This window comes from Antechinus flavipes, chromosome X (genome assembly GCF_016432865.1).
Source record: "Antechinus flavipes isolate AdamAnt ecotype Samford, QLD, Australia chromosome X, AdamAnt_v2, whole genome shotgun sequence".
NCBI classification, from domain to species: domain Eukaryota; kingdom Metazoa; phylum Chordata; class Mammalia; order Dasyuromorphia; family Dasyuridae; genus Antechinus; species Antechinus flavipes.
In genome coordinates, this window is record NC_067404.1 from 51419631 (window position 1) to 51444658 (window position 25028).

General features: G+C 46.0%; 1 protein-coding gene across 6 annotated transcripts in view; it reads right to left on the minus strand.

Annotated features, from left to right (window-relative positions):
* Nucleotides 1-24282, minus strand: part of GRIA3 (glutamate ionotropic receptor AMPA type subunit 3) — a 279563-nt gene extending 255281 nt beyond the window's left edge. For all 6 annotated transcript variants that reach the window (XR_007948819.1, XM_051968621.1, XM_051968620.1 and 3 more), the window contains exons 1-2: nucleotides 23895-24282; nucleotides 22179-22337 (exon numbers count right to left, since the gene is read on the minus strand). Coding sequence is in view for 5 of the 6 variants with exons in the window: in XM_051968621.1 (XP_051824581.1) it covers nucleotides 22179-22337; nucleotides 23895-23997 (262 nt within the window). In the remaining variant the exon portion in view is untranslated. The remainder of the gene's footprint in view (nucleotides 1-22178; nucleotides 22338-23894) is intronic.
* Between the last annotated feature and the right edge of the window lie 746 nt (nucleotides 24283-25028).

Sequence of the window (25028 nt, forward strand, 5' to 3'; positions counted from 1 at the left end):
TGCTGTCTATCACTTATTGCAGTGGAGTTTCAGAATGTTTTCACATACCCTGATCTTAGGAGGAAGAGGGCAGTGATAAAAGAAGCTGTGGGGTGGAAAGAGCTTGAGGCTAGAGCACAGGGGACCTGGGATCTCATACCCACTCTGTCACTGACTCATTGTGGGACTTTGGATGAGTCATAAGGGAGCAGCTCAGTATAGTGAAAAGAGTGCTGGATTTAGTTAGAGGAATGGGCTAGGTCACCTACCAACTACCTATTGATTATAAGGCTCGTTTCTTCTCTGGACCTCAGTTTCATCCTCTGTAAAATGAAGTGGTGGGACTAGATGGCCTCCGACATCCTTTCTAGCTGTGGAGCTCAGATCCTAGGATTCTCCTTTTTTGGACCTGAATTAGATTATTAATGTCTAAACTCTGCCAGCTGTGCCATTCTCCGTTCTCAAGTCCCTCCCAGATCTGCCATTGTGGGTTCTCAGTTCCTGTGCAGAGGGTTCTCAAAGGGTTAACATTCAAGACGCCATTTTGAAGACAATGCTGACTCTTCTGAAAACCAATTGTAGAGCAACAGGCTGCCTCTTATTGTCATCTTGCTGATTTCCCCCAATATACCTTAGCTCAGGCCACAAAAACTAGGGTGTCCATACCTCTTTTCTTATCAGAGATAAAAGAAATCAGAGATAACAGAAATAAGGATGATTTGTTAAGGAAAGCACTTCTTGCCAAGATCTTTCCCCTCTCAGCTGGAAGTCTGGCAGAAGATTACAGTGGGAAGTAAGGATCAGAGGATGGCTAGAATGTAGCTTCCCGGAAGGCAGGAATTGTTTCTTTTTGTCTTTGTTTCTCTAGTGCTGAGCACAAGATGTGGCTCTTGGTACGCACTTCCTAAATGCTTTTTGATGATCCGATAATAGGCTTGGACCCCAAAGAGCTCAAAGAAAGAGGAAAATGGATATATATATATATATATATATATATATATATATATAATATATATATATATATACACATATACATATACAAAAATATAAATATAGCGGCTCCCTTTGTGGTGGCAAAGAATTGGAAACTCCTATGACTTGGAGAACGGCTGAATGAATCGTGCTATATGAATGTGATGGGATACTATTCACTGCAAGTGATGTTGAAGGGGATAGTTTTGGAAAATCTTGGGAAGATTTGAATGAACTGATGCAAAGTGAACAGAACTGGGAGAGCAGTGTTCATGGCAACAGCAACGTTATAAAGATGATCAACTCTGAGAAAACTTAGGAACTCTGATCAACACGATCACCTACTACTATTCCAAAGGATTTATGATGAAATGTTCAGTATACCTCCAGATAGAGAACTGATGCACTCTGAGTACCGATTGAAGCCCATTTTCTTCTTTTGCTTTTCCTTTCTATTTTTGGCCATAGCAAAAAGCAGGAATTTGTTTTGCATTAATGGACATATTTTTAAAGTGCTTTCTTTTTCTTTGCTTCTCAGAGAGAGGGCAGGGGTAGAAAGAAGAGAGAGAATTAGGAATTGAAAACAAAAGTTATTGGGGAGAAATCCGTGTTTGTTGATGACTGATTGACCATATGATCTATCAGGGGTCCTCAAACTTTTTAAATAGGGGGCCAGTTCACTGCCCCTCAGACTGTTGGAGGGCCGGACTATAGTAAAAACAAAAACTTTGTTTTGTGGGCTTTTAAATAAAAAAAATTAATAGCCCTGGGTGAGGGGGATAATCGTCCTCAACTGCTGCATCTGGCCCATGGGCCGTAGTTTGAGGACCCGTGATCTAGACCAATGGTCTAGAGCTAGAAGGAACCTCGGAGGCTACCTAGTCTAATTCTCTTATTTTGTAGAAGACAAAACTGAGGCACGGGAGGTTAAGTGATTTGTTTAAGGATGTACAATAATTATTAGAGCTAGGATTTGAATTCAACACCTCTGACTTCAGAGTCAGTGTTCTTTCTACAATATTGTTCCTGTATAAGCATTACTGGCCCTAATTTCCAGATGAAGAAATGGAGATTAAGTGGTTTTGCTAAGAGTAACAAAGATAGCAAGTATCAGAGCTTGGGATTTGAATTCCTAACTCCTAACCCCAATTCTACACTATTTTACCCATGGAGAGATTGTGGTACATTTATAGATATAAGAATATCTATCTCTCTATCTAATATAAGAATTATACATAATATAAGAAATACATACATACATATATATATAATATATATATATATATATATATATATATATATATATGAAAATATAAGAAAAGAAATGAAAATGGCCATGAATATCTTGTTCTAAACCATCTGTGCGAGCAATGGGCATGGGTGGGCAATCTCGAGATAGTCCTTCATACTCTACCTTTTGTCATAGAATCCATGAGTGGTCCCGTGCTCTGGGAGACAACCTCACCTTGAGAGCTGAGAGACGCCATTAGCTAAATGACTCATTGCATTTTGGCCCGTCTCTCTCTCCGTTCCTTCAATTCACTCTTTTTTGGGGAAGTAACATCAAAAGCAAAGGCCCGCTCCCAGGGAACTGCTTGCACTGCCCATTCTCCAGAGTCCTTGATGACAAGGCCTCAGACAGCTGGGGCTTGAGGGGCTTTCACTGCTTTCCCTTGCCTGAGTGAGGCCTCCGAAAGCTATTTCCAACTTTCTTCCTTTCAGTGGCATTAAAATAGAACTTTTCATTTAAAGACAAATTTCCTTTCCTTCAAGTCAGCAAGTACCAAGGTTAATCTGAGCAGCACTCTATCTGAGGCTGCTGGGGAAGGGTAAAGTGACAGCCAGCTCTAGTTTGGAGAGAGAGGAGAAAGGAACTCCTGGACCTATTATGTCCCACTCAAAAAAGGCACTATCTGCACTAAACTTAGGGCTTGGGCTTTGGTCCCTAGGGTGAAGCTATGTGTATCTAGGAGGTCTCTGAAAGGGACCACGGAGCTCCAAAGATGACAGAGCATGGAGGCAGAGTCCTGGGAGCATTTCTATGGCTTCCAAGTGTGTCTGTTCCTCTCTTTTGTGTGTATGCTTTGCCCATTCTCTGTCTCTCTCTTTCTGTCTCTCTGTCTCTCTCTTTGGATCTCTCTGTATCTCTTTGTATCTCTATCTATCCATCTATCTATCTATCTATCTATCTATCTATCTATCTATCTATATGTCTCCCTCCCATTACTAACACTCTTTTGTTGTCTCTTTTATTCTCTGTCTCCCTGTCTCTCTCCCTCATTTTCACACTCTCTCTTGCTCTGTCTTTTTCTCATTTGCTGTCTCCATTCCACCCTCAATGGTTTTTAAAATCTCTCTCATTATTTCTCTCATCATCTCTTTCCCTCCTCTCCCTTTTACAAAAAGATCAAGTTCAAGGGTAGAGGTCAAGTATTCACTCCATGAACAAGGAAGTTATAATTGCCACTGGGATGATAAATATCCATGAACTTCACCTTCTAAGTCAGCCTAACTCACTGATATTCAGGAGGAGGCAAATATGTATCTGGCCAAAGAGAGATCCTCAATATTAGAAGAAAGGCCTCATCCCTAAAAAGCCTGTGTTAACCAGGAGCTGACCATTTGTCAATGGACAGCAGCCTACACAAGGCTGAAAGTGGGCAGCAAGACAGTTGGGGGACTGGGGTGGGTGGCTTTCATTCTGGTCTTGCACATCTGCGGGGTGGCAGCCCAGTCTAGGGAAAGAACATTGGCTCGGCACCTGGACCCTTGGGTGCTAGTCCTGACTTGGATTCCTAACTAGCTATGCGATTTTGAGAAAGTTCCTTCCTCATTCTGGACCTGAATCTGTAAAATTCTAATGTCAGGGGTCCAGAGATAGAAGGAGCCTCAGAGGATGAAATGAGACTCAGAGATAAGTTATTTGTCCAACATCACAAGTAGGAGTTAGTGTCCAAGATCACAAGCAAGTTGAAGAGTTAGAACCTGAAATCGGGTCCCAAGACTACAAAATCAAGTTTTTTTCCAGGGGCATCAGGAGGGTGTGTTGATGGAGCTGGCTTCTAACAGCCTTTTCCCACCTGATGTTCTTTGTTCATTCATTGGCCTAACATCTCTTTATGCAGCTAGGGTGGGTGGGGCTGGGAAAGGGAAGACTTGAGGACAAAAATGAAAACAGAGCCTGACCTCGAGGAGCTTATGTTCCATTAGAATGCTTTACATGCTCTAAAATCTCTCCTACTTCTGACATTTTCTGTTCCATGGTTCTGAGAACATTTTCTACTCTATGGTCTCCTTATTACATTTTGAGTTCTAAGACTCCTCCCAGCTCTGACATTCCAAGTTCTAAAGTCCTTCCCAACTCTAAGATTCTCTGTTCTAAGCTCTCTTCAAGCTCTGACTTTCTCTGTTGTATGTTTCTTCCCAGCTTCTATGTCCTAAGGGTCTTCCCAATCTGACCTTCTGCATTCTAAGGTGTTTTTCTGCTGACATTTCTGTATTCTAAACCCCCCCCTTCCTAGCCCCATCCCTAAACTTCTATATTCTAAGGCCCCTTCTACCTCTGTTCTCAGGCCCTTCTTAGTTCTTATATTCTAAGTCTTAAAGAGCCTTCCCAGTCCTTCTTATATTTTAAGCATCCTTCCAGCTTTAACCTTCCATGTTCTAAGATCTCTTCCAGTCCCAACAGTTTCCCTTTTATGGTGTCTTCCCACTCTTAAATTCTCTATTCTAAGGTCTCTCTCAGCTCTGGCTTTCTTTGTTCTATGGATCCTTCCAATCGGATCTTTCCATATTCTAATGTCCCTCCTAGCCCTAACCTTCCACCTCCTAAAGTTCTTCTCAACTCTGACGTTCTCTATACTATGGCCCCTTGTAGCTCAGACATTTTATACTCTAAGGTCTTTTCTAGTTATGAACATCCCTGTTCTAAGATTTCTTCCAGATCTTACATTGTCTGTTCTGAAGCTACTCCCAAGTCTTACAATTCCATATTCTAAGGTGTTTTTCAGCTCTAATATTCTATATTCTAAAGTTCCTCCCAGCTCTGACATTCTAAGTTCTAAGACCCCTCCCATCTCACACATTCTGTTCTATATTCCCTCCTAGCTTTCATCTTCCATGTACTAAAGATCTCCCTAGCTCTAATCTTCCAGGTTCTAAGGTCTCTTCCAGTTCTGACATTATCACTTCTAATTTCCCTCCCAACTCTAACATTCAATATTCTAATGACCCTTCCAGAAATTCTGTTTTCTTAGCTCCGACATTCTCTGTTCTAAGATCTCTTCCTGCTTTAACATTCTCTATTCTTCCCTCCACCTCACGTACCATATTCTAAGTTCTGACTTTCTCTATTCTGTGGTCCCTCCCAACTATGTAATTCTGTGTTTTAAGGATCCTCTCAGCTCTGAAATTCTCTGGTCTAAGGGCCTGCCCCAGCTTAGATATATGTTTTAAATTCCTCCCAAGTTGTCACTTGCCATGTCTTGTAAGTCCAGCTCTGACTTTCTATTTTCAAAGCTCTCTTCCAGTTCTATGGCTCTTCCCAGCTTAGACCTTTTATGTTCTAAGTCCCACGCTGATCTAATATGTTCTAAAGTCTCTTTTGGATTTTACAGTTTTATATTTTCCAGCATCCCCTTCCCAGCAGAGGCATGATCCTCCATGACAAAAGGCAGGGCCCTCCTATCTCCTTCCAGCTTTGACATTCTTTGTTCTAAGATGCCTTTTAGTATTGACATTCTCTATTGTTTGGTCCCTCCCAGCTCTGATATACTGTGTTCTAAGGGCCCTCCCAGCTCTGATTTTCTGTGTTCTATTCTTCTTCCCAGCTTAGTTCTCTTCCAGCTCTGACATTCTCCATTGTATGGTTCCTCCCTGCTCTGACAATTGTTCAGAGCTCCCTCCAAGCCTCTTAGTTTTGTGTTCTGTGACCCCTCCCAGTTCTGATGTTCTATGCCCTAAGTGCCCTTCCAGCTCTGACTTCCTCTATTCTATGGTCCTTCCCAGCTTAGACCTTTGATGTCCTATAGACTCTCCCAGTCTTAGCCACTATGTTCTAAGATCTCTCTCTGCTCTGACATTTTTGTATTCTAATGTACCCCCTTCCTAGCCTCAGACCTGATCTTCCATGTTACAAGGCCCCTCCCAGCTCTGACTTTCAATATTCTAAGCTCCCTTCCTGCTCTGATACTCTCTATTCTAAGTTTTTCTCAACTCTAATGTTCTCTAGTTCTCTTATCTTTGATATTCTGTGTTCTAAAGTCCCTCTCAGTTTTGAGCTTCTATGTTCTAAATTCTCTTCTAGTTATTACATTCTCTATTCAAAATATCCCTTCTAGCTCTGCTATTGTGTGTCCTAAATTCCCTTTCAGACCTGACATCCCATGTTCTAAGATCCTTCCCAGATCTGATACTGTCTATGTCTTCACTCTGACATTCTGTGATCTAGGGACCCTTTCAGTCTATTCTATGATCCTCCAATCCTTCCCAGATCTGATACTGTCTATGTCTTCACTCTGACATTCTGTGATCTAGGGACCCTTTCAGTCTATTCTATGATCCTCCAATCCTTCCCAGATCTGATACTGTCTATGTCTTCACTCTGACATTCTGTGATCTAGGGACCCTTTCAGTCTATTCTATGATCCTCCAAACAGAATGTTTTACATCCTGAATGCCCCTCCTAGTCTAATGTTCTAGGTTGTAAGGTATCTTCTTGTTTTGACGTTTTTGTATTTCTAACACACCCCTTTCCTAGTCCCAGCCCTAATCTTCCATGTTCTAAGGCCCTTCCATGTTCTAAGCAATCTTCCAGTTCTGACATTCTCTATGCTGTAGTTTCTCCTAGCTCTGATAGTCCATGTTCTAAGGTTCTTCTCAGACTTGACATTCTATGTTCTAAGGACCCTTCCATCTCTGTCCTTTTAAGACTCGTCCTAGCCCTAACTTTTTCTATTTTACGAATTCATACCCTATGAAAAGGAAACCTTTAGGCTCAGTGTAGACCTGAGCACATCTAGAAGAGCCAAGATAATTAGCTTGGATTAGACCTAATCTAACCACAGACTTTTTTTCATTGATGACATTCTGATCTGGAGATGATGCTCAGGTTGATAGGACACACACACACACACACACACACACACACACACACACACACACAGAAAGTGTGCTCTGTTTCTGTTGGCAAAAATACTCCTGTTGCCTTCTTAATAAGCAGCTGATTTTGGTTTAAGTGGCAACAGAGCTGTCTTTAGACACTGCCTGGCTTGCAGAAGCTGAAAATGTAAAGTACAATTCCTCCCAAATGGATAAAGCTCCAAACCCAGGCCCAGGGGATCTCAGAGAACACTTGGCTTGCCTTTTTCGAGTGTACTTATCACGCATCATGGCCCTTTCCACTTATCCGTCTACATGTCACATACCCCATCGTGATCAGAGGGCTAAGATCTCTCAGAATTTAGCCTCCTCCGGGGCCAAGCAGGGAGTTCTGTACTTAGTAGGTGCCTAATAAATACCTGTTGTATTTGAAGGATGCTAAAAATTATGAAGGAAAATGGAGGGATTGTAAGGAGGCTTCCTTCCTGGAGAACTTGAAGAAGAGAAGAAATCTCTCAGATATTCACCTACCTGCAAGTGGGGAATGGACCAAATAAATATTAGCTCTTTCATGGCTCTCAAATAGCAGAACTCTAGCACTTCTCTTGGGCAAAAACTTCTGGATCCCTAATTTCAGCATGGTATATTCAATAAACTGTCAGACTTGGAGGTAGGAAGACCTGGATTCAAATCTCACATCTGACTATTTGTGTAACCCTTAGGCAAGCCACTTCCCCTCTCTGGGCCTCAGTTTCCTCATTTGTAAAGTGAAAGTGTTGTATTAGGTTCCCTAATATCTCTAGATCCACGATCCTATCATTTAATTTTCTGGGCTTCAGTTTCCCCATCTGCAGATCGGTGGGAATTGGACTAGTCAAACTCTGAAGTCCTTTTCAGTTCTATATCTGTGATCCTATGGATGAATTTGGCTAAATCTCTTTACTTTTCTGGGCCTCAGTTTCCCCATCTGTAAATTGAAGGGAGTTGGACTAGCCGAACTCTGAAGTCCTTTTCAGTTCTGTATCTGTGATCCTATGGATGACTTTGGCTAAGTCTCTTTACCTCCCTGGGCCTCTGTTTCCCCATCTGTAAATTGGAAGGAATTAGACTAGCACTCTGAAGGCCTTAAAGATACATGATATTAAAGTAGATATGAAATACTCTGAACCAGAATGGTGCAAAGCCTAAGAAGAATAGATGGTGGGATTTTGTTTTAGTCATAATAAGAAGGGCTACTTTCTCCAGGTGTTTTCTGCCTACTTGCCCATGTCTAATATTTTTTTCCACAGCTAGGTAATTTAGCTGATGATTTGTTTATGGCCCTGAGTCAGGCCCTTCTTTTATCCGATATAGTTACTAACTAACAGGCTGTGGAAGGCCCACCAAAAACGATTATCTCTTGATATGAGCTATAGTATGTTTAGGCTAGAGTCCCCTCCTAAAAAGCAGGCTGCCTAGCAGAGAAAGTAGCTTAAGAATAAATATGCCCTAGGAGAGAGGACATAGGGACTTTAATTCACACTCTTGTTTAGATGACTAATAGGATTTCCCCCCACTTAGGGCAGGTTTTGACAGAGGGTTTTAGAGGATTGCACTAGGGAGGGTACGGGGACACTGAAATATAGTTAGTGGAGGCCAACATCACAATTTTATCCCAGACCAATCCTGATGGGGAGGACCAGCCAGTGTCTGGGCTAAGGTGCCAATCAAAGGGTTCCCAAACAGTGTGTCTAATTTGCTTTGCCCTCTCCCTGTCATTGTCCCTTTCTCTTTCTTTTCTTTTAAGGTCCCTGGGGACTTTAGCATCTATTAGTAGTGTCCCTACAGACCACTGCTAGGTGACTTAGCTGATGATTTGTTTATGGCCCTGAGTCAGGCCCTTCTTTTGACCAAAACAGTTACTAACAGAGGCTGTGGAAGGCCCACAAAAAAGATTATCTCTTGATATGAGCTATAGTATGTTTAGGCTGGAGTCCACTCCTAAAAAACAGGCTGCCCTAGCAGAGAAATACATGGGATTATAGATGTGGAGCTAGAAGGACCTCAGAGGTCGATTAATCCAATCCCCTTCATTTTACAGATGAGGAAACTGAGTCCCAGAAAGGGAAAGTGGCTTGTCCAAGGATATACTGCTAGTAGGTAATTCTCAGATGTGTGAATGAAAGTAAATTATACATATGTGCTAAGATCAAGGATTCTATCCTTTTGGAATAAATCAACACCCTGTCATATCCTTATTATTGTTTTTTTAATTTATTATTGTAAGCTTAGACTGAGAGGATTTCATCCACCTGGGATATACACTAAGATTTTCTGTATGAAAATTCAGGTTTTACAGCCTACTGGTTGTATAATTTGATCCCTAATCCTTTTGCTATTCTAAGAAACTTCAGCCAATAGAAGCCCCAGTGATGAGCTAGGATGGGATGAGGCTCTTACCACTGGTGTGGCTAGCATAGAGGAAAATCCCACTTTGGAGAAAGAAATCATATTTTTTCAATGTTTAAAGCAGGGATGGGGAGGCGGCGACTTGTGTATAAGGCCCCCAAATCATTTGCTAAGGGAACCACAGACGATGTTGAGCTGAAAGCTAGGTACAGCAACCTCCCACTGTTTGAGTTCTCTAAGTTGATAACTTTGTATGGCCCGTGGATGATATTATAAATATCCAAATGGCCCGTGGCAGAAGAAAGGTTCCCCAACTCTGTTTTAAAGGATGCTGGGATGGAACTTCTATGTTATCACTGAATAGCAAACACTGGCTAATGTTCAAAGGTGTGAAGGACAAATGCAGCTTTGTGCATCGTTACTCCTGAGTCTCCAATTCACTTTCGAAAACTAATTGTTGATATATTTATTTAACTAAGGACCTCAATTCTAGTCCATCAGAAGTCACACGTTTTTAAAAATGTGCATGTTATATATTTTTCATTTTACATCAGAGAGGCAGCCAGTGCTAGGAAACCCTTATATGGACTAATATCTGAGTAAAACATTAGGTTTCACTTCAATGAGCTACAATTGGCATCGAAAACAAAGCAGTAAACAGAACACAGCGTGTCACAGTGAAAAGAGTGTTGAATCTGGAATCAGAAGACCTACATTTAAATCCTGTCTCTGAAACTTATTTACCTCTGGGACCTTGGAAAAATCACTTCAGTTCTTTGGACCTCAGTTTTCTTTTGTGTAAAATTAGAGGACTGGGCTAGCTGGTCTCTGAAATCCCTTTGAGCTCAAGGCCCTGAGATCTCGTGACCTGTTCTGGCCAACTGTAGATGTCGATCGGTTTTTCATCTTTGACTGTAACAGACAGACTTACCAGCGCAGACACTTCCACACTTACCCCTCTCTGCTCTCTTTCTTTATCAGGCCTACTGATGGCAGCCTGGCAGCTGGCAGGAGAGCTGCAGGAAGCAGGGCCTGAGTTTCCATGAGCAATCTACCAAGTGGATAATTCAGTAACGGAGAATAAATGAGAGGAGACAGTAAATGAATGAAACTTCCACAAAAGGACAGTGGAAGGTACGTCTAATGTTGGGGATAATCTATCACTGTTGCAAATGAGCCAAAGGCCTCACTCTTCCCAAAAGGGCCTGGTTTCATGGAGGTCAATAGTAGGAGGCAACTACGATCAGACATTAAATTAGCGGGAACGGCTCATGTTCCTAGAGGACACCTAAGTATACATCTTATAATTGGTGAGGCAGGCAGAGCCCATATTCAGATTCCCTCCCTCTACTTCTTTGAGCCTCACTCTATACATTAATTGCCCCAGGGCCTTACTACAGCCCATCTTGATGTTCCCTCCCTGAATGGCACCTCATGCTCTCAGTATTTCCATCACAAAACTTACCTGTCCCAATTCCTGTGCCCTTGGGGTCCTGCTAGGTGACAGAAGTTCATCTGAGAAACTAATCCATGCTCAAGTATTCATTACAGATAGTGGTTCCCTTCTTTTAGATAACATATATGCAGGTTAACAATGGCCTTCGATGCCTTTACCCAAAGAAAGGAGATTCTGTCTATGATAAGGAAGAAACTGAGGGTGGGATGGAGCAAGGGGTACCTCTAGGCATCCCCTAACTATATCATGTAAACACTTGCTTCCTCCTGCTGCTGGACCTGGGTCTAAGTGTGTAAAGCAGAAGGTCAGAGGTTACAGGATCTCAGATGTCAGAATTGGAAAGGACAGTCTTAAGAGATCATGTCATTCAGCCTCCTGCTGTTACAAACGGGAACTGTGAGGTCCGTAGAGGGAAAGTGAATTCTAAGGAGACATCGCTGGATCATAGACTTGAAACTAAAAGAGACCTCTGAGGCTAATCCCCTCATCCTAGCAATTAGGGTGTTGAGGTCCAGGAAAAGTGAAGGACCAAGGTCATATGTCCAGTCTTGGCATTAGACTTTGAGGGGACCTCAGAGGTCTAGTCTAGCACCTTCATTTTACAGCTAAGAAAATAAAGACTTAAAGCACCAAAATCATTTGCTTAAGGTCACACAGGTAGTGAGTAGATCAGGGATTTTCTCCCAGGTCCTGTGGCTCAGAATTTGGCATTTTTTTCCCACAGTGCCCCACTACCTTCCAAGGGATGGGTGCCTTACTCCTCTGACTAGGAGTCCAGCATCCTTGTCATTCATTATATCTTGGTGATCTCCTCTAGGCCTCTTAGACCTTGTATGTAGAATAAGAATGTTCACTTTCAGCTCTGCTTGGAAGGAGATCAGGCAGTTGGTATGCAAATGGTACATTTTGGGATGGAACAGAGATAGGCAAGTTGGGAGTCTGAGGAGTTGGGGATGTCAGAGCGGGTAGCCCCCTAAGAATGGCCAGAGTGCAAAGCAGAGAAGGAGCTGTCAAGAGGTCTCAGTGAACCTCTTTCCTTCTTCATGTCCTTAACTCTATACCACACTCCTGCATGTACCACACTAAACCGCCAGCTCTCTCACCAGGCTTGTAATTTAAGAGGGGGTAGGGGGGAAAACATATGTTCCCTTCTCGTCTTTGCTAAGCGAGCCTCCTGCAGACACAGCAGAAATGGTAGGTACGCAGTCCTGCTGAGAGATGCGTTCCTTATTACAGCATTTGTTGGGAATTTGCGAGTGAGCTCCTGGGGCCAGAATGGGCTGGATTCTCCTCCTGCTGGATGCCATGGGCTCCTCCCTCTGAAGGCAGCTGGGCAGGCTGGCAGGGGGTGTCGAACTGGGGAGGAATTGGGCTGGGAGAATTTTTATACTTCACTATCAAAATCCCCCCTACTCTAGACTAGTGGAATTGATGGATTTGGGCTGACCGAGTCCCTTTTTCTTTCCCTACTGCCCTGCCTCCAAAAGAAGTCAACATTTCTAAAAGACCATGGCCAGTGGGGAATAAAATATGTGGAAAAAAAATGTGAATGTGAAAAAAAAAGCCAGGAACACCCAAAGGCTGCTGAGATGGGAAGAGTGGACTTTAGACCGTTGGGTAAATCTCTTCTTTTGTCTGGGCCTCAGTTTTCCTAGGTGTAAATTGAGGAGTTATCATAAAAGGTCTCTGAGGTATCTTTGAGTTTCTATATCTATGATTCTGATGACCTATGTGGCCTTGAAAAATCATTTAACCTCTCTGGACCTCAGTTTCTTCACCTGTAAAATAGGGAAAAGGTTGCATTAGATAGTCTCTGAGGTCCCTTCTCACTTACTATCCTATGATAATGATCCTACATGCCCACTTTTCATTGGCTTCCACCAGACAACATAGGCAGTCCCTGGGAAAATCTGATGCTCTGGACTGTGCTTTAAGCTGCTTGAGTTCTCAAAGTACAGATTAAACCAAGAACCCCCTCTTAAAACAATGACTCGATTGCACAAAATGAAACTTGCAGTTGAACTGCAGGAAGACAGTAACTTCTACCGACAGTCCTAGAGAGGGCACCAAGCACTGAGACTGCCTGAAGACAGGAGAGAGAATCAGGAAGAGCTAGAACACCTAATCTGGAATTGCTAACCTGGCTCTTCTGCAAGATCTGACAGTAGGGAGAGCTAGAGAGGCATATGAAGTCTATTTCTGACAAAGCATTACAATTAGGGGGAGTCTGGTTACCTGCTTATCTTTCCCCGCGGCCACTATTTGCATTCCCCAATGGTGAATATGTCCCTGGAGAAATCTGGTGCACTAGACTGTGCTTTAAGCTGCCTGAGTTCTCAAAGTACAGAGAAAACCAAAGAATCCTCTCTTAAACAATGTCTCTATTGTACAAAATCAGCCTACAGTCACGTTCTGGATGGCATCTTCAAAGGTTTCTAAATCTTAGTCTTTTCCTATTCTCAGAGTCGTTCCTATTTAAGAGGTCCTGCATACTATCAATCAGAAACAATAAAACCCTTTCCCTCCTTCTCTGTTGTGTCTCCATCCTGACCATTTCCACCTGTCCCAAGCTCATGTGACCTGTTGGTACTCTCTGACCCCAGAAAAACCTCTTTGTTTCCATGCCTTCACCCTAGAGAGACTTCTTTTCTGGTTTCTAGAGTTGAATTTGAAGCCGTACCTGCAGAGTTCCAGATACTGCAATTATTGCCCAATTCTCATAATGTCCCAAACTATCCATGAAGTTTCATGTCCAGGATGACGTGCCAGTTGTCCTCTGCCCCATGTGGTATAATAAGCACAATATCATCATTAATGATGATAATGATAATTGGCATTACATAGTGCTTTATCTTTTAAAAGGCTCTCTCCGTACATTTGACCTATGGTACTCTCCCACGGACGGATGGACTGACGTCTGTGTTCAGGGCTGGCCTTGCACTTAGAGAGAGTAGGAAGACTTGAGTCACCAATAGTGGTATTTGAAATTCCACTATTAAGATTCTTACCTTTAGTTTTCCAAAAATCCCTATCTATCTACCTCCCAGGATCAGATAGATGGATCCAGAGCCAGAGGGGCAGCTGTGTCCTTAGAGGGCAAGGACCATTTCTCATCTAAATGGTGTTCGTCCCTCAATGTTAACACAGGACTCTGCTCACAGTGGTGCTCCATTAGTTTGCCTATCGATTAAGGAATGGTAACTTTAAGAGCTCTTGGTATAATAAAATACAGAGAGACCAAGTGCTCCAGTGTTTGATACATGCTGATGTAGGCAAGTCACTTGTCAAGTCATGCTGCTGATACAAATTGTGTGACCCTGGCAAGTCTCTTTCCTTCTCAGTGACTCGGGTACCTTTTGAAGCTTAGAAAAGGACAGAGAATCTACTCATCTGCATTGGGAGAGGGAATTTCCTTATATCAAAGAAATCACAGGTCTGGTCCTAAAAAAAAATACAAAGCTCTTGGGGATGTGTTCTTGTGAGAGAGGGGTGTCTATGAACTCTGTCAAACATGAATACTGTGTGATCAAAAGAATGCTAGATTCTGAAGTAGAAAGTTCTGGATTGGAGTCCTAGCTTAGCCACTTCTCCATTGTTCTACCTCCTCAAAGAACTTCATTTTCTTATCTGTAAAATGGGGATAATGATACTCCTTCCACCTGTCTCACCATATTGCGGTTAGAAAATTGCTTTGTAAATCTTAGAAGTAGTGTAAAAAATATGAGTCAGTGATTGTTATTGGGAAGATAGCAAGGTATAGGGCATAGAAGGCCAAGGGCATGGAGGATAGCCACAGAGCAGCCAATAGGAAGAAGCTAGACTGGGAGCCAGAATGCCTGAACTCCAGGCTTAGCTCTAAGCTGAGTGACCTTTGACAGATCCTTCAATTCCTCTGAAGTTTCAGCTTCTTTGGGTGTACAGTGATAAAAGTTGTCCTATCTTTGTCCCAGGGTCCGTGGCAGAAGAGCTCTTTGGAGGTCATCTAGCCCAAGTCCCTCATTGTCTGGAGATCGAATGAACTGTGCATTTGGGGAAAGTGCTTTCTAAATAACATATCCCTCAAGAAATAGGAGCTTTGAAAAAAATGACCAACTTAAGTGGTAAGAGTTTGGGCCTTGAGGGGATTTGGGGGGGACCTTGGTTTGGGAGGGCATTGTAAGGACAGCTAGGAAAGCTCTGGATCATGGAGGGTTGGTGAGCAAAAAAAGGCCTCTACTGGGCATGACCTTGAGGGGCTCTGATCAGCAAGACATCATGGGGCAGGAGGGGAAGGGAAGTGCGAACAAAGTCACTTTCATGACTGTCACCTGTTGGCCAAGACTCAGTGTTGCTATGGAAAAGATGCCTTAGTTTCCACGCTCTCTCATCCCACCTATTCAATCATTGGACAAATTTTGTCATCTCTATCCTCACAGGTCTCTTGAATCCCAACTTTTCTCTCTTCTCATACATCTACCACCTTAGTCTAGACCTTCATCACCTCTCTCATAGATTATTACGGCGATCTCCTAATTGAGTTTTAGCTCGTCTCTTCATACTTAGTCTATCCTCCACACTGCTGATAGAGAGATTTCCCCATCCTTCCCCTAGTCAGTAAATCCCAATGGCCACCCATTCCCTTAGAGTCAACTATAAACTGTCTCTTTGACTTTTATAGCCCTTTACAACTGTTCCCCCAACCTACCTTTCCAGTCTCATTGTATACTGCTCCTTCTCCTGAACTCTTCACTCCAGCCAAGCTGGCCTTCTCCATGTCTTTCATACAGGCCCCTCCGTCTTCAGGCTCTGGGCCTTTGCACCGACTAGTCCTCATGTCTGAAATGTACTCTCCCCTCACCTCAGTCTCTTCAAATCCTTTTTTTTCCTTCAAGATTGCAACTCCTGTACCACCTTCTGCAGGAAACCTTTTCTTACCCATACAACTCTCACTTCCTAACTGCCTTGGATTGAAGATCTATTTGATCTATTTTTAATTTATTCTGTGTTCATACTTTTTATATATGTAGTATGCACATATATAACAGTATTGTTTTATGTATATATATATATATATACATATATATACACATATATATGTATATATGTATGTACTGTTGTTAGAAAGTCAATTCCTTATACATAGGGATTATTTCATTCATTACATTTGTATCCCCAGGGCTCTAGAACAATGCCCAACACATAGTAGGCACTCAATAAATTCTTGTTGATTGTTTAATTGGCACTTTGCTTCATTCACTTGGGAAGGCTGTTTCTAATTCATAGCGCTGACTAATGACAGCACACTCCCGGGGAAGGCCATGCTAAAACCTAAGATGTGGACATGATCTCTCTTAAGAAATTTTCCTTTTTTAGATCTGGGGTCTAACCAATTGAATCTGCAAGCCTCTGTTGATCTTGGTCCAAGCATCCACCCTCCACTCCAGTCCTTCCTTCTCTGATGTCACATTGTGATATGCATGAGACCTTGTATTTGGGAAGCCAGCATCAATGAAGCACAAATCGGGCAGGCCTCCCCAAGCTGGAAAGGCTCTGAGGGAGAACCAGGCCCAGTCTAATACCTCAGAGCATTGACCACTAGGTGATGCTTTTGATTTGGTTTTCCCCCCAGCTGTGGCAGCTGGTATTCTAGAGCACAGAAGGGCCAAAGCTTCATGGTAACGAGCACACACTTTCATCACGGGGTCCTTGAAGCGACAAAGGCTAAAAGTCCACAAGGTAAAAGCCAAACCTCCCTAGTTTTGTTCGTTTCTAAGCCAGCTCTGGCCAAGCTCATGGGTGCTCCTCTGACCTCCAGACAAGACGGAAGGTACTTCACCGTAAGGGCCTTTGGAATAAATTGGGTCCATCTGCAGTCCCTGGGCTAGAGCGTTGGAAGGGAAAGCCATCTGAGGAAGTTTGGTGAGGTGCATCAGACTGCCAACTAAAATCCTGCTCCTCCCCTCTTAGGAAGTCCAGGCTGTCTTTTAATCCTTCAAACAACTACATAAAATGACAAATTTCTTCTCCATAAGGGAAGACTAATAAGGAAACCTCTGCAGATTCATTTATTTTTCAATTTGTTAAAATGAAACCAGCCAATAATCTCTGCCTACCCTAACAATGGAATTAAAAATGATCAAAATTTTACAAAATCTAATAAAAAAAAAACCCAGGGACATCCCCCACCCTGATCACTCTATCTCTTTCAAAAGAAAACAGCAGGATGCAGAGAACAGCCCTCTTTGGGGTGAGGAAGGAATAGCAGAAGGCAAGGCAGAAAAGGTAGAATCTATCAGGAAATCTTTTGTGTGTGTATCTGTCTCTGCTATTTGTGCTCTCTCTCTCTCTCTCTCTCTCTCTCTCTCCACACACACACACACACACACACACACACACACACACACACACATCGTTTTGTACCAAAATAACAATAATAGAGGATTTTGTGAGGACATGACTTCAGTCTCTGGCTGGCCCTACTATGGGCATCGATGGCCTAAGCCAGTTGGACAAAGAAAACTCACATTTCCGATGAGCCAACTGTCTTAACAGTGAGTGGCCACAAAAAATACTCTGTGGCAGCAACTTGTGTGTGTGTGTGTGTGTGTGTGTGTGTGTGTGTGTGTGTGTGTGTGTGTAAAGAGAGAGAGAGAGAGAGAGAGAGAGAGAGAGAGAGAGAGAGAGAGAGAGAGAGAGAGAGAGAGATGCTACAGGGATGAAACAAAACATAGCCAGGCCAGCTGATATTGAACAATCAGGTCTGGACCAGAATCCTTTTAGACAATGTGAGATTCTAAAGATGGGCGCGCGGGGAATGGGGTGGGGGGGGGTGGCTAGGTCTTCAGGCATTCTTGGAGAAGATTCTCATCTAGTTCCCAAAGCTTCAGTGGAAAACTTTAAAGGGGGAAAAAAAGAAATGGGATAGGAGGGAAGAGAGAATTGGGAAAATCTCTTCTTCCCGGGTTAAAGAGTTAACTGGATCCCGGCAATTAGAAGAATTCGCTAATTAGCCTGGGACTCGGTGGGGTAGCGGAGAAGGAAAGCTTTCGGCTAAGTCTTCTGGCTGGGGAAGACTTTCTCGGGGGGCAGCGAGGCGTATCTGAAGCGCTTCGGAAAAACGACGCGGAGAAAACCGTTCAGGGACCAGGCGCAGTTCGCAAGCCGAAGGCGTCCTGCCTGTCCCTGAACGAGATCCCCAGCCCCGAGTCATGCCCTGAGGGGCCGCCCCTCCCCCTGCCCCGCTGCGCGGCTGCTCAGCGCCTTCCCCTTCCAGCCCGTGCTCCGCGAGCACGATTCCGGCCCGAGGAGCCTGGAAGGTTCCCTCCGCCCGTCTCCCTGCCTCTTGCAAACAGCGCGTCGTCCCGAGCACATTTGTTGGCTGGAAAGGTGTGCAACAGCAATTTTTGCAATGACAGTGCGGAGAGGGGATATGAGATCTGTGTGCTAATGAGCTGACACTGCAGAGGCTGAAGCCGGCAGCGGGAGTGCGCTAGGAGAGCACACGGCACGGCGGCGAGAGAGGCGGGAGGGGGCCTTCCAGGGAGAAGGCGACGGCAGCGAGGCGGCCGAGGGACCCCGGCCCCGCCGAGCTTCCAGGAGGCAGCGACCCGGAGCTCCCGTGGCAATGTGTACGAGTCTGGGGAGCTCTCCAGATGCTGCGTGTGTGTGCGTGTGCGTGTGTGTGCGCGCGTGTATGTGTGTGTGTGAGTGTGTGTGTGCGCGCACGCCCAAGTGCCGGCGCCCAGATATTAGGCACAGATAATCCCTCTGACCACTGGATGGGGGCTAGAAACCGTAAAGCGAAGGAGCAAACTCCAGCTACTCTGCGAAACCTTCCCGGTGACGTGCAAGAATTCCACGGGCTAAAACTTCGATTTGCCTCGTTCGGAAGCTTCAGAAAGGGACTGGCCGTGAAGTCAGAGGCCTCTCTTTGGCCTCCGTGTCCCTGGGGGGGTAAGGGGGGAAGAGTCCTACCAAATACATTTCTCACTATCAAAAGGTTGTCAAGAAACAAACGATTATCTGGAGGATATTTTCAGGGGGAAGGTATTAAGAGGGGAGGAAGGGCCTTTTCTTTTGGCAGATCTTAGCTAGTGTGTATTTATCTAGGGTAGGAAAGGCCTAAAAGGAGCAGAGGATCCTAGAGCTAGAGCTAGAAGATGCCTCTGAGGCTATTTAGTCCAATCCCCTCATTTTACAGATGAAGAAACTGAGGCCCAGGAAGGGGAAGGTCACTCAACTAGTAACTAGGGACTATAGGATTTCACTCCAGGACCTGTGACCAAACATGACAGATTTTCCATTGTGTCACTCTGGGAAATGAAACCAACTCATGTTGGAGGAGTCTGAGCCTAGAATGCCAGAGGAGCCAATTAGGAAAACTGTCTCTTGGGCCAACCCAGGCCAAACTGATGGGGAGGAATGGGGAAGGTGATGGATCCCGTCATCCTCATTTGTAATAAGAAGGTTAGATGAGATGATCCTTTCTTTCATCAGCTCCTGATCCTCTGAGCTTATGACTTTTGGCCCCATCTGGGGAACTCTGGGCCCTGGCCTCCGACTTCCTGCACTAGCTCAGCTTCAATAGGAGGCTTCCGAAACTCTTTTTATTGGGAACGGCAGCCATTTGGGAAGTCGATGAAGGCACTAGTAGTTATTCCTGGTACTACCTACCAGGTTCAAGCACTGAAGAGAGGTTTCATGACAACATTTCTGATGATTTCTACTTGTAAGAGCGAGGCAGATTCTCAGAGAGGGCTGTTAGAGAGCAAAGAGCAGCTCTTCTAGCACCTGTTCTATTCTCAGGTGGTTTTAGCAATGTGGATTTAGATCTGGAAGAGATTTTGGAGATCATCTTAGTCCTACCATCTCATTTTACAGAGGAGGAAACTGAGGCCCAGAGAGGTAAGCTGACTTGTCCAAGGTCACACAACTAGCACAGGACAGTGCAGGGATATGAAATCGGGTCTTCCTACCCCAAGTCCAACAACCTTTCCACCGCATCATACTCCCTCCAATCTGAGCCATGCTTTGGCCGGCTAAGCTTCCATGGGCAAGCCCACTCAGCAGCTATCCTAAGCCATCTTGAAGAGGTGGCCTGTATTCCCAGACTGTGACATTCAAAGATGTATGCTTAGGGAACTGACTGGGAGAATGACAGCTTTCTGAGTCCTCTGTCTGTCACTGCACCATCTCTGAGTGGGCAAAGGACAGCTGGATATGTTCCTCACAAGAATTGCTTTCTAAAGTCCTGCATTGGTATAGCTACATGGATCGGGTCACCTCCTCGCTTCCTTTCTTTGACAGCTTTGCCCACTTAGAGGCTCGGTAGCTGAAGCATCGTGGATTTGGTTCGGAGGATCCTGCTAGCTTTCTGCTAATAGGAAAAGGGATTGGCAGAGTCAACAGGGCTGACTCCCTTTTTCTTTAAAACCGAATCCAATAGGGGAGACTGCTTTATCAATTCGGCTTCCCTATGGTAACGGCAATTTCCTGATAGGCATCCGACTATGAGCGTCGTGTCAGGTATGCATTTCATTAGCTTCATTCATTATTGACTAAGAGCTGGTCGCAGATTTTGCATTTAACAAATGGTTTCATTTAACAATTGACACTCTTCTCTTAGTCCACATCAATGAAGAAAAAAAAAAGTATTCTGGGCAAATGAACATTCTCTGGCCAGATGACTGGTTGGATAGCGGAATAATTGATATTTAGGAAGCTATGTTTGAGATACAGCCTCTTGAAGGGATTACAGAGAGGAAGGATTAAGAGTCAGGTGTGTGTTGTAAGTGCTGTTGAGACAGGATGAGATTAGTGGAATAAGATGCAAAGTATAGACAGGCATTTTATAACTTTCACACTTAGCCAAAATTAATCAGTTCCTATTTTTATCCCTGTCGGCAATCCCAAAGATGTCAAATACTTAATAGAGCAGAATGTTAAAATAAGGCTCTGTAGCCTCAGCTAAAATATCTTCAAAACAGGGAAAGTTGCTCGACTCTGATTTTTCGGTAACCTTCCCCATCCCGGTACTCGTCTTCAGCTCCCCATCCCACCCCCTAAATCTTTTAGCCTAAGGAAAAATAGTTCGGGGGCTTCGGACCATCCATTCCACTTTGGGGGCCAGTCTTAGAGGCAGCCAGATTTGGGAAAAGGTTTATTCAACTGCATGCACAGCTCGATCCTCTCCCTCAGAACCCGAATTGCAAAAAAAAAAAAAAAAAAAAAAAAACAACAAAAAAAATCCAACTCCCACTCTCAGCCAAACCGTTCTTAACACCAAAACGCCATCGACCCTCTTCGATCTTTCCCAAACTTTTAGGGAAGTAAACCTGCATTGAAAAGCCCTATTCATTCATACAGACTGTTGCATTCAAGGAAAACCATTCCCCAACAGGGTGCTAGAAATCCTGGTCCCCATGCTCTCCGGTCTTCAAATTTTCCCATTTAGAGAGAAACAATCCCAACACGACAGCAAAATCTGGGTTTCAGGTGCCACTTGGGGTAGATGCTGTGCCTACACAAGCTTTCTGGATTTTGAGTTTTTCTTTTTTTTCCCCCTTTCTCCAAATTAAGGACATAATGTTATCATTAACAATGGCGGGGGAGGGGGGGAGGGAGGCGGCAGATCGGGGAAGGAATTAAAAAATATTCCACAGGCCAAAGTAGCTTTTAGAATATTAAGATCTAGCTTTGGATTTTCCCTCGCCTCTCAGCTGGCTCGGCATTCATCACTTGCAATCAGTTTGTAGCCTTAACAGTTCCTATCAGGGCTGTCTCTGGCAGAAAGGTGATCTTCTAGGACAGAAGGAGGCCAGGAAACCCGGCCCGGATCTGTCCCCTCAAGGTCACTTGTTACCAGAATTCCTCCCGTTGGGTTCCTCTGAATTAGGCACTTGTCAAATTCAGCTGTTTCTCATGGCCAGGCAGGGACTAACCTAAGCGGCTAAGTAATGTGCATCTCCAATTTCCTCAGTCGAGAGATTGTCTCGTTTCTTTCTAAGTCTTAGGCGATCTCCCCGAACAAATGTGCCATCTGCGCCCCCCCCTCCCCCCCGGGGAGGGGGGCAGGGAGCAGGGAGGGGGAGGAGGAGGAATGGACACTTTTGCATCCGAGTCAGTTCTCCCCCTGGCCTTAACCGGATTGTCAATCCCCGAGGGCTTAACGCCTGCTTCCGAGGGGAGAAGTGCCCCTCTCTCCCCCATCCTCCCGCCACCCTCAGAGAGGGCCCCATCAGGCCAAAGTCGGCCAGCCCAGTGCAAATGGCAGGCGTCCCGAGGGAGACCAGGCAGCGCTACTTACAAGCGTTAGTCACAGAGAAACTATTGGAAGAGTCCAAGTGATCAACGTGGTAATTCAAATGGAAGGGCTTCTCGGTGGTGTTCTGGTTGGTGTTGTATAACTGGACGGCAAAGCGGAAAGCGCTGTGCTCCTGGACGGTGTTTCTCATGAAGAGTCCACCTAGGAGCAAAGGGATCAGAGATTGGAGGGGGGGGCCTCCCTCAGGGCCGCCTGAGGGATTCTGCCCGCGGCGGGGGCGGGGGCCGCACAAACCGAGGACTCCTCGGCTTGGGGCTGGGATGGGGGGGGGGCTGGGCAAAGGTTCATCGATCCCCCCTCTCCCTCCGCTGGCGGTGGGGAAGGAAGCGAAGCGGGGTCTCGCGGGGGGGGGGGCGATGGGAGATTTGTTATCCCTCGCGTCCCCGAGCCGCCCCCCTCCCCCCCCAGCCCCAGCTCAGCGAGCAGTAGCTTTCCCAGGCAGTCTACACCGCCGCAGCCGCAGCCGCAGCCGCAGCCACCATCGCGCCTCGCCACTTTGGGCGTTGGGGGCCACCTCGCACCCCACTCCCTCTCAGGGAGGGACCGCTCTCCTTGGGTCCCACTCCCAGACCGGGTCCTGGGTGCCAGACACTGTGACCAGGGCGACTGTGGGAACTTCAGCGCTTGTGCACACGTACCGATGCCTAAGCCGAGGGCACTAACTCCCCGTCCCCCTGGTGCCCGATGCCCGCCAGCCAGCCGGGAGCCAGGGCCACTTTCCGATCGGCGTAACGTCTCTACCTGCTGCCTGGTCTCCTATCTATTGCCTTCTCCCCCTCCCCCCCCCGAGAGACCCCGGCCCCTTCAGACAATCCACCTTGTCTCCGCCAGCAGCGCCCCCCTCTTTCCAGTCTCTGCACCCCAACATTCTCTGCTCTCTCTCTCCCTCGCCGCAATAGCATCCTGTCAATAGCCCGTCTGCCTACCCCAAACGGCTCTAGTTTTTCCCCCCCAGCTTCTCGGGTTCCCCTTTCCAATAGTCCCTGTCTGCCTCCTCTAAAGCGGGGTCCTCTCATCCCTAAGCTCTCGAACCCGCTGTTCTTCTCCTCTCTTTCGAAGGCGGAGGTAAAATGTCTTTTCTACCCCCAACAGCCTCCCCCCCCCAACCGCCTTAAAAATGGGGCCGAATTATACCCTTCCTTCTCTCCTGCCGGAGAAACGGGTCTACCTTCCGTTTCCCCTTTTTCTTTTCGTTTCTTTTCTTTCCTTTTTCTCCGCCCCCCCCAACCCATCCCGGCCCGGCTGCTCCCGCGCCCTGGCACTGGCTGCAGCCGGGCATCACCCTGGGATAAGTGCCAGGAGCAGGATGCCAGGGCGAAATCGGGAGAGCTAGCCGAGCAGCCGGTAGTCCGGCTCCCCCACATCCCCCCAGAAGCAGTGCGGAGCGGCCCCTGTCTCTGCCTCTTCTGCTTGCCGCCGGGCTCCTCTTGGGCACCCCCAGCCCCGACGGCCCCAAGCTTTGCGCCCCCCCTCCCCTCCGCCCAGAGCCCGGAGTTTCCCCTGCAGGTGCCAGGAGCTCAAGGCGTGCCGGGCGAGAAGGAGCCGCCGCAGCCGCAGTCCAACTCTCCAAGGCCAGGAGCTCCGGGACTCGGGGGAGGGGGGGGGGCTGCCGTCGGCCTGCCTTCCCCTCCCGGTCCCGGCTCGGCTCGGGCTCGGATGCTGGCTCTGCCCTGGGCTTCGGCTCCGGATCGCGCTTACCTATACTGATGGTGTTGGGGAATCCTCCGAAAGAATGAGCCAAGAACCCCAGGACCAGGAGGCAGCTGGTCTGGAGCGCGCCTTGCCTCATTTTCTTCAGCATTGCCCTGCTTCCTTTCCTAAAAGGAAACTGCAAAATGCATGGGCGCAACTCGGACTAATCAAAAAAGGAAAAAAAGGAAAGGAAATGAAAGAAAAATCAAAAAGCTTCTAATTGGGGAAAGGAAGAATAAAAAAAGAATTCTCAGGCTCTTCTCCACCCGCTCTCCAACTTGCTTTTCCTCTCTGCCCCGCACACACTAGTCTTCCTCTTTCTCCTCCTCCTCTTCTTATTCTCTCCTTTCCCTCTCTTGCTCTCCCTCGCTCACTGCCTCCTCTCTCTCTCTCTCTCTCTCTCTCTCTCTCTCTTCTCTCTCTCTCTCTCCTCTCTCTCTCTCTCTCTCTCTCTCTCTCTCTCTCTCTCTCCTCTACCCTCTCCTCTCCCTCCTCCTCTTCTCCCTCCCTCCCTCCTCTCTTCTCTTCCTCCCTCCCCTCTCCTCCTCTGCCTCCCCCTCCCTTTCCTCTGTCTCCGCTGTCTCTCTTTCTCTCTGTCTCTTCACTCTCTCTCCGGTCTCTCTTTTCTGTTTCTCCTCTTTTCTCTCTCCGCTTTCTTAGTCTCACTTTTCCTTCTTCTCTTTCTCCTTCTTTCCTCTCTTCTTTTTCACTGCCTCTCGTCTTCTCTCTCTTTCTCTCTCTTCTCTCGCTGTCTTTCTCTCTCTCTCTCTGGCTCCTTGTCTCTCTCTCTCTCTGTGTGTCTCTCCTCTACCCCCTCTCTATCAATCACTCCCCCCTTCTGTCTTCACACCAATCTAGAAGCGCGAATGACTAGAGCAATTCCTCTTTCCCGTCCCTAAAAAGAATAAGAAGAATGGTTTTTTTTTAACCCCCGACTTTCCCCAAATATGATGGGTACGGAGGGCTAAGGGGAGCAGCAGCAGCCCGAGCCGAGGCTGCGGGCTCGCTCGCTAGCCGGCTGGCTCTGTGCTGGCTCTGTGCTGGCTGGCTGGCTGCGGGCTGGCTGGCTGCTGGCTGGGCAGGCGCCTCCGATTGGGCCGCCGCCGGCAGGGGGATATTGATCAAAGTTGAGCTGACGTG